Source organism: Tachypleus tridentatus, chromosome 8 (genome assembly GCF_004210375.1).
Source record: "Tachypleus tridentatus isolate NWPU-2018 chromosome 8, ASM421037v1, whole genome shotgun sequence".
In the NCBI taxonomy this organism is placed as follows: Eukaryota; Metazoa; Arthropoda; class Merostomata; order Xiphosura; family Limulidae; genus Tachypleus; species Tachypleus tridentatus.
Genome location: NC_134832.1, coordinates 157,324,606 through 157,342,268, shown reverse-complemented (window position 1 = coordinate 157,342,268; position 17,663 = coordinate 157,324,606). Strand labels below are relative to the sequence as shown.

Sequence of the window (17,663 nt, the reverse complement as noted above, 5' to 3'; positions counted from 1 at the left end):
TGGATTTTATTAGTTTATGTGGATTCTAGTGAATCTAATTGGATTTTAACATGGCAAGACACATGTAATAAACATATTCCACGATGGACTCTGCTGTTTCAGGACTACTTGTAAATGAAACTATTTCTCTTTTCCTGAGATCATTAGTAAGGTTATTACTGATATCAACCAATGTACAATAAAAACTACAATATATGGTTCAGTAATGATAACAAAATATTCGCTTTCGTTTTATACAGTTCGTAGCTACTGTGTTCAGAACGAAACCTTGGTGTTCAGAACGAAGCCTTGGTGTCTTGAAAATAATTCACTACATGAGCATAGAAGAGCCTTTTAGCACTGCCATATTTTATTACAGATATGAAGATAGAGAGTCGTGCGAACTAATTTTTGTTACTGCGTACTGAAGCTATTGATTACTGTACACATAAATACGGTTGTTTACAACCAAACAAGGTGGAACAACAAGACGGCACCAACTAAACACACCAAGGTAAGTTTCACAAACATAAGAAGTTAACCCTTAGATCACTAACTTTCAAACAGTATTATTGAGTTAAAAATGTTTATAAAGCTATGTTGTAATTATCATGAAAATGTAACAAAGTGTGTTGTATGTATTATGGAAACGTGTATAAAAATATGTTCTATTTATCATGGAAATATACATAAAAATGTCGCATGTATCATGAAAATATTACTAACATTAGTTTAAACTTATTCATAAAGTTTTGATAGTTGTGACTCCATGTCAATCTGAGTTTGAGTTTTATCGATAGTACAAAATATTTCTCATCTTATGTGTTTTTGTAAATGTGAAGATCATTCTACTAAACGAGTGGTGGATGTTAAGGTACAATCGACTAACAGTAACTGAAAATAAGGATAATATTACACCTAGTGTTCAAAATATAATAAGGATAATATTATACCTAGTGTTCAAAATATAATAAGGATAATATTACACCTAGTGTTCAAAATATAATAAGGATAATATTACACCTAGTGTTCAAAATATAATAAGGATAATATTACACCTAGTGTTCAAAATATAATAAGGATAATATTACACCTTGTGTTCAAAATATAATAAGGATAATATTACACCTAGTGTTCAAAATATAAATATGTCGAAAGTTACGTAAGGGTTATTTGCGTTCTAACGCCTCTAATTTTCAGCTGATTGAGTATATACCAAGAAGAGCAGCTAGCCGACAGCCCTCAGCTCTTGTATGGATGAATATTGGGATTTAACCAATCTAGCATCTAGCACGCTCGCGATTCCACGTGTTTTTCAGACAATGGGCACATTTATAGTCCGAGCATACTAGCCACTATGTCACTCTCTGTCATTTTTATTAAAAAAGCAATAAAAAAACTCTTTTCTTGAGTAAAGATGTAGATCTTTATATTATGTTTCTCAGTATATGTTATATTACAACATGTAAACCTCACATTGTTATGATAACGCTGGTTTAAGTTTTTACAGTCAAATATATGTAATAGTTTTTCATGTTAGTTGATAGTAATTATAAAGAGAATTATCAGAATCGATAAATTTCTAGATTTTAATAATACTTTTAATTCTGTGTTGACTAAATTTCTTGACTCTTTGATTAAGGTATTATAGCTGAAGAAACATTACTGAACACAGAAATGGAAAGCATATAATAATATGATTTATATTAGTCACATAATGTGCCACATTCTTATGAGTAGTTATCGGGGACCTTGCATGATACGGCACCATATGAGTAGGTAGAGATGATAATGTCCACCAATTACTCTAGAAGGTGAATTGTTAGACAGATGGATGTTATGATGCAGCCATGACAACAGAAGTTGTCCAGAAGATGTGTTGCTAGGATCATAAAGGGCACCAGGTGACGTGTTGTTATAAGCATGCACTTCTATATATGATTTCATCTAACACTAATATCTGAATTTTTTTATTGGTGTATCGTTGCAACAAAAGTTCTCACCGAAATATTTCATTTTGATACTTTATTATATTTTTAATATAAAGATATTGTAATCTGATTTCAATAAAAATACATATCATTTGAGGATACATTTACATGAAAACAAACACGCAAACAAACATATCATTATTATCTTCATGGGATCTTAATTTAGACAATAACTCATTGTAACTCCATGTTCAAAAGATTTTCGTGATGAATGTTTTTATATTGAGGTTATGTAGAGACAGTCCTAATAGATCAAAATATTTACTTTTCTCATCTTGATCAAATTAACTACAGGCCGAGAGACTACCAGATTTATGATTCAGATCTAGATTGGTTATACGAGGTTGTCTTTCCTCTTTTTTAAATATTTGATCACCAGCAAACAAATCTCCAAACCTCTTTCATGCACATAAATTTTGTGTGAAAATCGAATAAATCTCTACAGTGTTCATGGCTTATTACATTTCAACAACTGTTGTGTTTTAATAAACAACATATATAGTATCTAATACAAAAAAATAAAATAATTAGATCAATCTAAAATAACTAAAAGAAATATATAGCTTTAATAACAGTAACTCAAAAGAAACTATAACATAAAAAGAGTAACATGAAACATAATGTAGAAAATGTGCAATTTGAATGAAGACTACTTGTTGTTTAGTGTTGAGTGTTTCTTTTATTAGCTGCCCCCCGTTAGTACAGCTGTATGTCTTCGGATTTACAACCTAAAATCAGCGGTTCGATTACCCTCGGTGGGCTCAGCAGATAGCCCGACGTGGCTTTGATATATAAGAAAACACTTTTATCAGTGTTTATTTTATCAGTTATTCCCTATCATTGTCGATTTTCCAAAGAATATTGAAATATAAAGGTTAAGATCATGTCCTATTTCTTTACAATCCTGTCGTATATAAGAAACACCAGGGTTACTTAGCCTCTTGTGTTATCATGGAAATTCCCAAATATTCTTTGACTCGGCTAGCAGATGGTGTTTGTTTTTGTATTAGACGTCAGTTATGATGTTTTCCAGCAGATTAATTTACAAAACTGACTAGAATTTTGTATAATCAAAAATATTTGTAGTGATGAAAAAGTCAGTTAAAACATATTCCAGTTCATAAATTTCCTTTTCTCACCAACTTAAAATGTGAATCTCCAGCAGTGTTTGTCATGTCCCATATCAATTCTTTGATCTAAGAACTGTTTTTCACATTCCATTAAATAACGTTTAATAGTTTGCTGCATACAGCTTAGCACCAAAGTGTGGTTGTAAGAATTGGTTTTCCATCCATACTGATTGCCACAAAATTGATACCGTAATGTTTGTAATTGTATGGGCTTTTTCCCAAGATCCATAAAATGCATCATCATCAACACGTCTTATGATGTGTAATTACGTGACATAAAAATACAGTACCAATAGATCATTCTAAGTTTCCTTATTGAACTCAAACTGATTTGCATACAAAATATTTCAAAGGATATTTAACTCTATCTTTCTGAAATTTAGCATGTGATAGAACGACTGATGAACTTATCTTGACATGTTTAGCGTAAATAGAAACCTGTCGCACTTAGAATGTTCATTTGACCTAATATCAAATGAATCTTCATGTCATACCAGACAAAGTTTGAAACTTACACCATGAAGTTAGAACTTCTATAAAAGTATTTTCCTTTTAATGACTTGATCTAATTTTGCAGATTAAGAACCAGCATATTTTGATAACCATTATGAACATTATGCCAGCTATTTTACCACATCCCACAAACCTTCAAGGATGAAAAATTTTCGAAAACGAATGACACAGATAGCCAGAATATTATTGCCGAAATAGTTTATAGAAGAGTTACATTGTAACATCGTATGATCCTTGATGAACAAAAAGAAATAGTGTTATGCTTATCGTTTTATGGAGGAAAGCAACTGAGAGCTGTTTGTGTAAGAGGTTCATGCAAATTGTCTTATATGTGATATTTTTTCTATATTACTGCAAATTTAAAAAATAAAAATAAAAAGATATTTAAAAAATCTAAAATTTACATAATATAAAATATTACTATTCAAGCAAGTAAGTATTGTCCGTTTTATTTTCTAGAGTTTTTCTGCAGTGCACGCAGGTAAAATAAGGTGCTCAGAGTTTGTTTTGATCCCTAACAAGCATGATGAAATGTGCCTTGTTGGCTTCACACATTTTAGCAGATGCTGTCACAGAGCACTTTTTCGCCCTTGTCTTGACAAATTGGCCACATACATAGCAGAATGCGTCTGGAGAATGCTTGTAGCTTCTTTATGCCATCTCTGATAAAATCACATATGTCTATGTGTTAACTTGGTAGCTAGAATTAAACTGAAGTGGTGAGCCCATGTATATATATATTACTATGGAAAGTCCTAGAAAATTCAAAAAGGTTCTTGAAAATTCTCGTAAGTTCTACGACATTAGAGAAAATTCTTGTAAGTTCTAAAACATTCCAGAAAGTTTTTGAAAATTCTTGTAAGTTCTAGAAGATTCTCTATCAGCTACTTAGCATTGAACCTACCTGGAATGTTCTGGAAAATGGGTAAATTTGGAAATTTCATTACCCAGGTCTCAAAAGCAAAGTTTGAAAAGGAAAATAGGTCTTTTCCATTTACTTCAGGCATAATTAATTGGGAAATAACACTTTTTGCCAAGGAACAAGAAAAACTTGTTAGATAGTGTTATAGGCACTGACCAGATATTTCATTACAATGATATATTTGTAAGTTCCACTATAAATATAGCAGTATGTCATCCTAGTTTTAAGTATGTGTTTTCTTATAGCAAAGCTACATCGGACTAACTGCTGAGCTCCTAATTTCACCCTTGCAAATCCGTAGGCATATCGCTGTACCATGGAGGCTAGTTTCAAGAATAGTTAAATCTTTTCAGTCAACTCATTTAGGAATAAAAGTGTATTTTGCTGTATCATAAAATCCATTTGATTATTGCTGTATCTATCTATTTTTGAGTGAAACAACTGATTTATATCTACAAAACACGTAAATATACTTGAGCAAATAAATAAACTGATTGTTATAACGACATAAGTTAGAAGAAATTCATTAAATTAGCCAACCATTGCTTCTCACCAACTTATATCTTTCTCGTTTATGCACAATATATTTATTCTACCTATTTAACCACTATTTGATCTGTTTTAGAGTGTCGGACTTACCTGATATTTTCACAGATCTAAATGTAGATTGCACTCCACCACATCTGACAAAATGTGAAAGATTATAATATATAGATTTTTTTTTCTATATGATCTACCTTTATTTACTGCAGTTTAATATGAACGTTGACTCTAACATTAACAATAGTATGATCTTCATAACAAATTGTGCTAATATTTAGATAGCTCAAAATATTACTGAGCTGAAAAGGCTGTAAACAGCCCATGAAAACATTCGATACAAATGAATGAACAATACAAAATTACTTTATTAAAATTTAACCCATTTAGATTTAGTACTTTTAGATCTTGTAATTAATACATGTATCATGTTTCATATACATTAGTTTGTCTAGGTCTTCAACTAATTCTTAGATAACTGTTTTGTAATTTTATATATTCTGTCGGGTTAAAATTATTTCGTATTCATAACACATTGTTGTTACTTTTGAGGACAGATCTCCCACTAATACTCACGATCATTGCATGTTAGATCTACCAGAAACATATTAACTGCAATAGAATTTCGGCTCGTTTTTGATATTTCTGTAAAACACTGTAGATAAACTCTATATTTTCATAATTCGGTTTTACAATTTTATTTTTAACGAACTCTATGGCATTGATTGAAAGATCTAATGGCGTCGTAGAATATAATTCATATTGTCATCTATGGTGTTTAATACTTTATGGTATTAAATCTTTCATAAACTATGAGTTCATACATTGAGTGTAGTAGTTTTTCCAGAACGAATGTGATTCTAATATATGTTCTATATTTTTAGAATCAAACAGGTTTACGATTAGTCCATCCTGCAAAACCACCGTATAATAAAACTATGTGTGCTATAAATAATGGTAGAAACCCTCCTTTCTGTATCAGTAAATTTAGTTTCTGTTGAGCCTGTATAATCTAAGCTCTTTCAAAATATTTAAAGTACATTCATAAATACACATGATAAATCCATTTATGCCTACACTGCCTAAAATACAACTTGAAACAAAACCTGTAAAATTAATTTCTCTAATTGATTAATTGACCACGAAATTATATTATTATTTCATCTGCTTGTGTGTTGCTTGAGTTAATGTCAGAGGCAAATATTGATACTGTTTTAACTGCAAGTGTTATAATGAATAAATGTAAAGAGGTTGTAATTACAACATTTAAAAATTATTTATACATCAATTTACATACACTTTTTTTACTACCACGATAATGATTGGTCATACGAAATACACAGAAATAATCCGATTTGAAAGCTTATTATCCATGTGGCGTCTAAATAATTTCATATTATAACAATAAATTTTTGGCAGACTTCTCAATATCTCTGGTTTCTGTTCCTTCTTTGTATAACGGTTGTAAAGTTCTCCGTCAACAATCTTGCCACACTCAACACACAAAAATAGTGGATGTTTCCAATATAGCGTTACCCAGTCACACTGAATAGATCTGTCTTTGAAAAATATTCACTCAAAAATGGTTATTTGAACAAAAACACATCTATATACTCAATGACTAAATCTCATATTAATTACATTTGGCCATCTTTCAGATAAAATCCTTTTATTTCTATCACAGTCATGACAATAAGCATATATTTAGTGAAATATTAGTCTTAACTCTATAACTTTATCTTGAGAAGTAAATCATACATTTCCAGTTGATGGTTAAGTAGCTATATGGTTTTCTTCAAGCATCTTCTTCAACATATTTGGCACATCCTGGAAATATCTATTCTTGTTAAAACATAAAAAAATCAGTTGAATTTGTCTAACACTTGAACACTACAATGTAATGATAATTTTAATTGTTATTACGTATGTCTCTACCCTTATGAAATATATTCTTTACAATATAAAATACTAATAAACTCAAAGAGATACTTCAAGGTTGAGACACTCGTTTACGTTCTCCATTTTTATTCATCAGATCATCAAGTATAATAACGGGAATACTTTCCATTAACTTAGTATACAGTAGTTGTAATTTGACATAAAAAAACATGCAATATTTTCAGAGAATAGGTAACTTCACAATGGTAAGGTAAAACTTGATATTAAATCTTTCACTGAAGACGTAAAAATGTTTTCCTACTTAATTTCTAGTTAAAAGTTGAGAAAGGCGGACTAAATCATGGACCTTCTTCAAGGCCTTAAACGTGCCTCTTTTTTAGTCCATGGACCAGGTCTAGAAGTCCGTTCTAACAGATGAAATAGTTCAATATCTATGCATTCAAATGTTAATATCTGAGATAATATGTCTTTAAATGTAAAAATGGGCGATAATTTTTATTTGTTCACTTGTTATAAGCTGTTCTGGGTCTTTTAATTTTTACAGTAACGTAAGGTGTTTAAAATAGCGGGGAAAATATTACCACCTGCACCTCTACTGTACCCTAAACTCGCATTTCATAGCTAACCGAAATAAATTTTGTGAAATCATGTTTAACCAACGAAGAGGCAGAAAAGCGCACATGAGATAGTCAAATGTTGGTAAGATCGTTTGTCAGCCAATCACAACTAAGATAATTCATGAAATGATTTAGTGTCATGTTTATAAAATAATTATTTGTAAGAACCACTTATATTAAACGTTTAATATATAGAAAAGGCAGTTTTAGTAAAGCTTCATTCCAAAAATGGCTTTTACGTCATGTTGCTTAGAAACAAAATTCTGGCCTAATATTGCTTTTAGTCTGCGTATTGAAAGTATAAAATAAAATGTACAGACAACAGAAATGGAAAAATATTTGTTGATTTCTTAATTTAGAGCCTATAACAGTTGGTCTATGAAAAGATTTGTTTTTATTTTAAACATTGGTGACATAATATAAAGCAGACATTTATTGTGTAAACAATTTTAAATAAAATTAATTAAACGAGACAATATTTTCCTTGCACATTAATTCATTTGAAAAGTTTGAAAAATGTCAGAAACTTTTAACGTTTTTACACTTTACAAATCAATTACAGTACAAGAAAAACATTCATGTCTCGTTCTATTGGTTTTATTTAAAATGTTCACATTTTCATTATTTCAACAACCTTAGTCATTATTCTCTTTTCTGTCTGCACCCGTTGGGATAGCGGCAAGCCTATGGATTTGCAACACTAAAATGAGGAATTCGAATCCCCTCGGTGGACGCAATAGACAGCCAGATGTGCGTTTGCTATAAGAACCTTTTCTTCAAGTTTTTTTGCGTCAACAATAAGTCCTGTGGCTTATGACGCTAAAATTGTATAATAATGATCATGGTAACCTCAGTATTTACAACTTATTGTTTAGTTTCTTCTTAACAACAAGAAGGCGAAACATACGTTTATGATAATATTATTTCTGTCAATCATATAAGTTGACTCATTTCGTTTAAGTGTCCGTGTCTTCTCCACTGGCACAGCGGGATGCTTTTGGGCTTACAACATGATGGGCACAGCACACGTACCTCATTGTGTAGTTTTGTATTAACTACAAAACAAAATTATGATTTTCAAGTTATTCATAATATATTATACTGCAGTTCAGAGCAGTTAAAATCATTCTTTGTTAAATATAATAACTTATGAATCAATATTGTTAAGGAAATTTGGTAAAGTGTTATAATTAACTGAATTAACCTAATAATAAATTCAACTCTCTATTTAAATTTACTGTGTCGGAAGAGCAAATACAAGTTTATCCTATCAAAACTTTTACTCATGTTTAAAGTTTAGTATGTTATATAACTATAGATATGTTTAGTATGTAGTAAGCCCAAATTTGAGTTTTTCATCTTGTAAACCAATTTTGAAATTTACTTTGTTTTATATCTATACTTCTACTGGGTCCTAAACCTATATTCAAATTTAGTACATCATATACCTACATTACGTACTTAGGGCTATGTTCATCACGTCTAGTGCATGGTTGCCAGCTTGATTTATGTTTCTTAAATATATATTTATAGGAGAGAGGTACTTAGGACTATGTTCATCACGTCTAGTGCATGGTGGCCAGCTTGATTTATGTTTCTTAAATATATATTTATGGGAGAGAGGTACATAGGACTATGTTCATCACGTCTAGTGCATGGTGGCCAGCTTGATTTATGTTTCTTAAATATATATTTATAGGAGAGAGGTACTTAGAACTATGTTCGTCACGTCTAGTGCATGGTGGCCAGCTTGATTTATGTTTCTTAAATATATATTTATGGGAGAGAGGTACATAGGACTATGTTCATCACGTCTAGTGCATGGTGGCCAGCTTGATTTACGTTTCTTAAATATATATTTATAGGAAAGAGGTAGTTAGGACTATGTTTATCACGTCTAGTGCATGGTGGCCAGCTTGATTTACGTTTCTTAAATATATATTTATAGGAGAGAGGTAGTTAGGACTATTTACATACTTGTACATGAATGTGGATGAAGTGCTACGTTACTACGTGGTACTTTATAGGCTGAAGTTAAAACTGAATTTTGTATAGTTTGTAGTTTCTGTAATTGTTTTTGTGTTATGTTTATCCAGGCAGGAGATGCATATTCTATTATAGGTCTAATGTATGTTTTGTAGATTTTATTATATTATCAGGTGATGTACCTTGATTTTTACCTGAAAGACGTCTTGTATAATTTTCTCTCTTCCAGATTCTAGTCAGGATATTGTTTGTATGTTGTATCCACGTTGATTTGGTATCATAAGTTAATCCTAAAAATTTTGCAGAAATAGCAGTCTGTAAAAATGATTCGTTCATGTATAACTTTGGTGGATCTTTTTTCAGTTTATATAATCTGGTAAATAGTATTACTTGGTTTTTCAGAATATTAATTTTTATTCTATATTTCTGGCAGTATTCTTCTAAATTATTCAGGACTAACTGGTTGGAGGTTTCTTGCTGCTATTGAAGGAGTGGGGGTACTTTTCCAGGCCGCTACATCGTCAGCAAATTGTGATGCAAAACCAAAATTTAAGTCCAACAGTGTCATATTACTCATACATAATGAATATGATAGGGCTAACTACCACTCCCTGCGGGACTCCTGCGCTCCCAGCGGCTCAACGGTATGTCTGCGGACTTACAACGCTAAAACCCGGGTTTCGTTACCCATGGTGGGTAGAGCACAGACAGCCCATTATGTAGCTTTGTGCTTAATTCAAAAAACATGAAACAAACAAACGGGACTCCTGCCTCGCGTGAAAAGGACCCTGAGCAAGCCCCATTCACATCTACTTTACACGTTCTATTGTCCAGGAAGTTGGATAGCCTGTATATTTCAACATAGGTTTATAACACGGTAGTATGAATATATTTTTATGAAACAGTAAAGATAAAAATATGTTAAAGATAAACTATACTTGAATATAGGTTGAGAACACAATACACTTGAATGTAGTTATATAAGATAGTAAACCTTGATAAAAAGGTGCATGAACATTAAATATGAATACAAGTTTTTGACACAGTAAAATGAATATAGATTTACGAAATATGAAACTTCATTACGAGCATAACATGCAGTAAACTGAAAAAAAATTAAAACGCGGTAAGCTTGAATGTTGTTTTCGGACAGAGTAAACTTTTGCAGTTGGATAGCCAGCGAATAACTTCACAAGTTTACTCTGTCCGAAAACAACATTCAAGCTTACCGCGTTTTAATTTATTTTTCAGTTTACTGCATGTTATGCTCGTAATGAAGTTTCATGTTTCGTAAATCTATATTCATATTTACCGTGTCGAAAATCTATGTTAAAGTTTACAACGTTGTAAGTTTATATTTAATTTTTATTTATCTTAAGCACCTATTCATGTTTACCTTGTGATAAAGCTATTTTCAACTTTATTGAGCCCTAAATCAGTGTTCAAATTTACTGTATTTTAAAATCATATTCATATTTATTGTGTCTTAAGATCATATTGATGTGTCTTGTATCGTAAACATATTAAACATACCGTGTCATATAACCATATTCAAGTTCACTGTATTGTAACAGTTACCATGTTATAAACATATATTTAAGTATACTCTGTCATTATTCCATGTAAAATTTACTATTTCACAAAGATACGTACAATTGTGGTCTATCACAACTTACCCACTATCATAATTATATAGTTATATTCAAGTGTGGTATACCGTAATTTACATACAGCCATAGAGTGTTAAAACAGCTATCTCCAATTGAGGTTAACTGTAACTTACATGTAGTCGTAGTTTGTCACTCAACATTGTACAGTTGAGGTGAAATATAACTTACATGTAGTCGTAGTTTGTTAAAAAGATAACTTCAAGTGTGGTGATTCATTTCTTCAGAGGGCAAATATGTTTCCTAGTTATGTTAAAGTCCAGAAGTTACATGAAGTCATAGTTTGTTATACAACTTTACTTAAGCTGATAAACTTTCGTTAATCGTTGATACAATAATTTACTTACTTTTGTTCTTGGTTGAGAACCTTAAAACATGTTTAATTTTGAGCATGTGTGTTTAATTTAACAAATTTAGATTGTATTCTAATTCGATGTAATTCGTGAATACAAACATTGGATCTGTTAACAAAACAAGGACATGTTAGTTGTTTTGTAATGAAGGGTTTGTTTATTTATATTTTAAACCAGCAGGTTCCCTCAAGATGTACTTCACAATATCTGCTATACTAAAGCTAATATGGAACGAGAATTTCCTGAACAAACTTGTATTCATCGCATCCCTCATTGGTTTCATCTATCAAAGTGTCAACTTCCTGCAGTTATTTCACGAATACCAAACTAACCTGGACATTGCTATAGACGATGCACTTCAAGTACATTTTCCTGCCGTCACAATATGCAGTATGGAGAGGTATGTTTCCAACACTTATTTCAACAGAGTGTTGAAGTAACTACGATGACATTTTATATTATGTAGATAAAAGTATTGCTATATCGTAGAAGTAAGTATCAATACACGACACTTTTATATTGTAAAAGTAGACATCAATGTACGGCACTTCTATATTGTAGAAGTAGGTATCATTGTACAGCACTTCTATATTGTAGAAGTAGGTATCATTGTACAGCACTTCTACATTCTAAAATTAAATATCATTGTACAGCACTTCTACATTACAGAAGTAAGTATTATTGTGCGGCACTTCTACATTTCTGAAGAAGGTATCATTGTAACGCCACTTCTATATTGTAGAACATTGCAAGAAACGTCTATATTGTAGACGTAGATGTCATTGTACGGCACTGCTATATTATAGAAATAGGTATTATTATAACACCACTTCTATATTGTAGAAGTAGGTACGGCACTTCTATATTGCAAAAAATATGTACGGTACTTCTTTATTGTATAAGTAAGTATCATTGTGCGGCACTCTGGTGATAACAGTATTTTTCTGTGGTTATGTGTATTAATTTAGTTGTAATAAAAATCAAACTATAGTTTTATATTGTTAATCAAACTGTAGTTTTATACTTAGTTCTGTGGTAATAATAACATACTGTTACAATCATAAGGATAACTGCAATACAAACAGTACAGGCCGATAAGGGCAGTGTTCTCTTATTTCATAGTGCTTAAATAAAACTGGTTAAAACTGTTGATAAGAGAACAATGTCCTTTGCCAATCGTAATAGACCGAAACATAAATTAATGTAATGTCAAAAGAATCTTTGTATACAAAATCCTTAGTATAGTTCATCATCTACAAAATTACATAGAAAATATACAACTTCATTAGTACATACTTTTAAGTAATGTTATAAAGAGGTATGTTCTTTTTAATAAATATCATTCCAACTGTCACGACATTTAAAAAGTTTGTATCACATTAGTTTTCTTATAAAATCCAACAACCACTGATATTTCAATATCTAACCACGTCTAAAAATAAACGTGTATACATAACAAAAATTAACTGCAATAAGTTAATTAACGTGTCAACAAACATAAAAAATAGCAGTAAGCAATTAAAGTGAAAACAAACAAGCTACACTAGAAGTACATGGATAAAACAGTTATAAAGAAATAAACTAGGCAAGTATAACTATTGTTATTTAACAAACACACAACACTAGCAGCTCCCAGATAACATAACGTAGATCACACAGGTTTAACTACTGTTATTAAGAAACACACAACACTAGCAGTGTCCATATATTACATTTAAAAAGGGCAAGTTCAAATGCTGTTATTTAATAAGCCTACTACTCTAGCAGTACCCAGATAACATTTAGGACGAAAAAGGTAAATATCGTAATAATTACCTAACCATACTGCCAGCACCCAGATAATATATTCAGAAAGGCATATTTAAATATTGTTATTTAATAAACACACTACATTACACATTAGCATTATCTAGACAATATATTTTTAAAAAAAGATAAGGTAGGTTTAAATATTATTATTAAAAACACTCCAAGAGCATAACCAAGACAATAACAATATATTTCAAAAAGGCATGTTTAAATATTCCTTTAACAAGCAAACAAGCACACTTCGATACTATTATCTAGACAGTAGCAATATATTTAACTAAAGCATGATTAAATATTGTTATAAACAAGAAATCTTCCACTAGCCTTTTCTAGACAATAACAATATATTTAAAACAGACATGCTTAAATATTGTTATTAACAAGCACACTCCACTAGAATTATCTAGACAACAGCAATATATTTTAAAAGGAAATGTTAAAATATAGTTATTAACAAACACACTTTACTAGCATTATCTGCACAATAACATAATATTAAAAAAGACATGTTTAAATGTTGTTTTAACAAGCACCCTCCACTATTATTATATAGACAATAGCCATATATTTAAAAAGGAATGATTAAATATTGTTATTAACAAGCACACTCGACTAGCATTATCTAGACAATAGCAATACATTTAAAAAAGGCATGTTTAAATATTGTTATTAACAAGCACACTCAACTAACATTATCTAGACAATAGCAATATATTTAAAAAAGGCATGTCTAAATATGGTAATTAATAATTACACACTACTGCCATTATCTAGACAATAGCAATATATATAAAAAAGGCATGTTAAAATATTGTTTTAAACAAGCACACTCCACTATCCTTTGCTAGGCAATAGCAATATATTTAACAAACGTTTGTTTAAATATTGTAATTAACAAGCACAATACACTAACATTGTCTTGGCACTTGCAATATAATTAAAAAATTCATGTTTAAATATTGTTGTACACAAGCACACACTACAAAAATGATCTAAACAATAGCAACATATTTTAAAAAGTAATGTTTAAATATTGTTATTAACGAGCACATTCCACAAGTATTATCTTAACAAAAGATTATATTCAAAAAAGGCAAGTTTAAATATTCTTATTAACAACACTCTTCACTAGCATTATCTAGACAATAGCAATATATTTAAAAAATGCATGCTTAAATATTGTTATAAACAAGCACACTCGACTAGCCTTTCCTAGGCAATAGCAATATATTTAAAAAAAGGTTTGTTTAAATATTGTAATTAACAAGCACACTACACTAACATTATCTAGACAATAGCAATATATTTGAAAAAGGCATGTTTAAATATTGCTATTAACAATCACATTTCACTAACATTATCTAGACAATAGCAATATATTTGAAAAAGGCATGTTTAAATATTGCTATTAACAATCACATTTCACTAACGTCATCTAGACAATAGCAATACGTATATAAATAAAAGCATGTTTAAATATTGTTTTTAACAAGCACACTCCATCAGCATTATCTAGACAATAGCAATATATTTTAAAAAGGGATGTTTAAATATTGTTATTAACAAGCACACTCCACTAGCATTATCTAGATAATAACAATATATTTAAAAAAGACATGTTTAAATATTGTTATTAACAAGCACACTCCACTAGCATTATATAGACAATATATTTAAAAACGGCATGTTGAAATATTGTTATACAGCCCTACATTTTAAATATTATTAATAATTTTATGACAATTTTGTAACAATATACGGAACACATGTGATAAAACCCCAGAAACAGAGTCAATTAGATTGTTTCTTTTTTATAAAATTCAGTAAAATTGTGTGTAGTAGCGTACTGTTTGTAATATTTAACTTTTCAGATACAAAGATAATTTTAATATTCTGAATCATAGTTTTTCAATTTTACAGACACAGATACGTTATTTTGGTACTTACTGTGATTTGATGACACCTATTTATATTATAATAAAAATGTTGAAAAAATCATTTTTTACATTTTAATCTTCCTCAAAAAAACAGTTTTAATCTCAATATGAAGGTGTAATAATTTCCCGGAAAGGTGATCAAAAGTGTGTCTGAAGGGTTACGTATTTTAACCATTTGCACCTCTAACAGTTGTGTATTGTCCATCAATCATTTAGTCAGCAAACAATTAAATGAAGTTACACGTAACCTTGCTATTTGTACTGTAAATGAAGTTACACGTAACCTTGCTATTTGTACTGTAAATGAAGTTACACGTAACCTTGCTATTTGTACTGTAAATGAAGTTACACGTAACCTTGCTATTTGTACTGTAAATGAAGTTACACGTAGCCTTGCTATTTGTACTGTTTCGTCGCTATAATTGTTGTGAAAGAGGAGCCAATTTATAGGCTACAAAGTCATGTGAAAAGTTAGGACACCCTGAAAAAGCATGTGTATTTTTATAACATTTTTGGATATATAGATATTTAATCTCAATTTTAACAATACTGAGAGATTATAAAAATATAACTAAACATTTAAAACTGAAGAAAAATACACAGACTTTCATAGGGTGTCCTAACTTTTTCTCATGACTCTATGTGAAACTCTAAAATTTTTCGTTTTCACTTACAATAGATCACTTTTGTTGATCCTATTTAAGTACATTGAGTTACAGTTGGGTAATTAATTGAAAAATTATGTTTTATTTGTTTAATAAATCTTGTAACTTGAATGTTTAACATTCATGTTTCAAAAATTGTTTAGAAATTTGTAACTCTATTTTTAATGTTATATCCCTGTGGACATTGCAAATATCCCATTTACATATTGAAAATATTTTACACTTGTTTTATTGGGTTAAAGCAAAGCCAATATTGATCTGTCTGCTGTGTTTATTGTCGGTTGCCTAAATCCAAATTTTGGGGTTAAAAGCTTAATCTTACAGCTGTCCAACTCCAACCGGGAGACTACAACTTAAAATATATGATTCGTTTGGTTTTATTCATTCTACAGTATTCAGTTATTATTGTATAATATTTAATTTATTTTGTTTTATTACCTTATAATAGATTCCGACGTTCAGATAATGATATATGGGATACTCTTCAATACAAAGATGTAACGGTAAGACAACCTTCTTTAATATAACGATTAGACAACCTTATTTAATATAACGATGAGACAACCTTCTTTAATATAACGATGAGACAACCTTCTCAAAACAAATAATAAGACAATTTTGTTAAAATATCGCTAAGATCACCTTCTAAATGTATTCTCTTTACATATAAAATAATAATCTTCACATATTGGTAATATAATATTTTTTACATATGGGTAACATAATATTCTTTACATATTGGTGAGATAATATTCTTTACATATTGGTAATATAATACTCTACATATTGGTAAGATAAAATAATATTCTTTACATATTAGTAATATAATATTCTTTACATATTGGTAAGATAAGATAACATTCTTTACATATTAGTAATATAATATTCTTTACATATTGGTAATATAATATTTTTTACATATGGGTAACATAATATTCTTTACATATTGGTGAGATAATATTCTTTACATATTGGTGAGATAATATTCTTTACATATTGGTAATATAATACTCTACATATTGGTAAGATAAAATAATATTCTTTACATATTAGTAATATAATATTCTTTACATATTGGTAAGATAAGATAATATTCTTTACATATTAGTAATATAATATTCTTTACATATTGGTAATATAATATTCTTTACATATTGGTGATATAATTGTTATTTATTATTATTTATGTCTCTCGATTCCATGAAGGAACATAGGGCCGCAATCGCTGGCGGATTCATTAACTGGCTGGTTTTTAAAGTGAGCAGATTGTTAGCCTACTGCACAACCCCCAACCAGGAGGAGAAACCTTAGCCGACCCTAATTTTGTAGTGTAAGACTAGAGGGAAGGCAGCTAGTCATCACCACCCACCGCCAACTCTTGGGCTACTCTTTTACCAACGTATAGTGGGATTGACCGTCACTTATAACGCACCCACGGCTAAACGGGTGAGCATGATTAGCTAGAATGGGATGCGAACCCGTGACCCTCGGATTACGAGTCGCACGCCTTAACACGCTCGGCTATGTCGGGCCTGATTGGTAATATAATACTCTTTACATATTGGTAAGATAATACTCTTTACATATTGGTAAGATAATATCCTTTACATATTGGTAAGATAATATTCTTTACATTTTGGTAATATAATATTCTT

The 17,663-nt window shown here is 30.2% G+C and overlaps 1 protein-coding gene across 1 annotated transcript in view; it reads left to right on the top strand.

The window, feature by feature from the left end:
* Positions 1-455: 455 nt before the first annotated feature.
* LOC143224339 (degenerin-like protein unc-105) overlaps positions 456-17,663 on the top strand; it is a 54,152-nt gene continuing 36,944 nt past the window's right edge. The window contains exons 1-3 of the mRNA XM_076452729.1: positions 456-493; positions 11,775-11,997; positions 16,457-16,511. Of these exons, the coding sequence (XP_076308844.1) occupies positions 11,789-11,997; positions 16,457-16,511 (264 nt within the window). The 5' untranslated portion in view covers positions 456-493; positions 11,775-11,788. The remainder of the gene's footprint in view (positions 494-11,774; positions 11,998-16,456; positions 16,512-17,663) is intronic.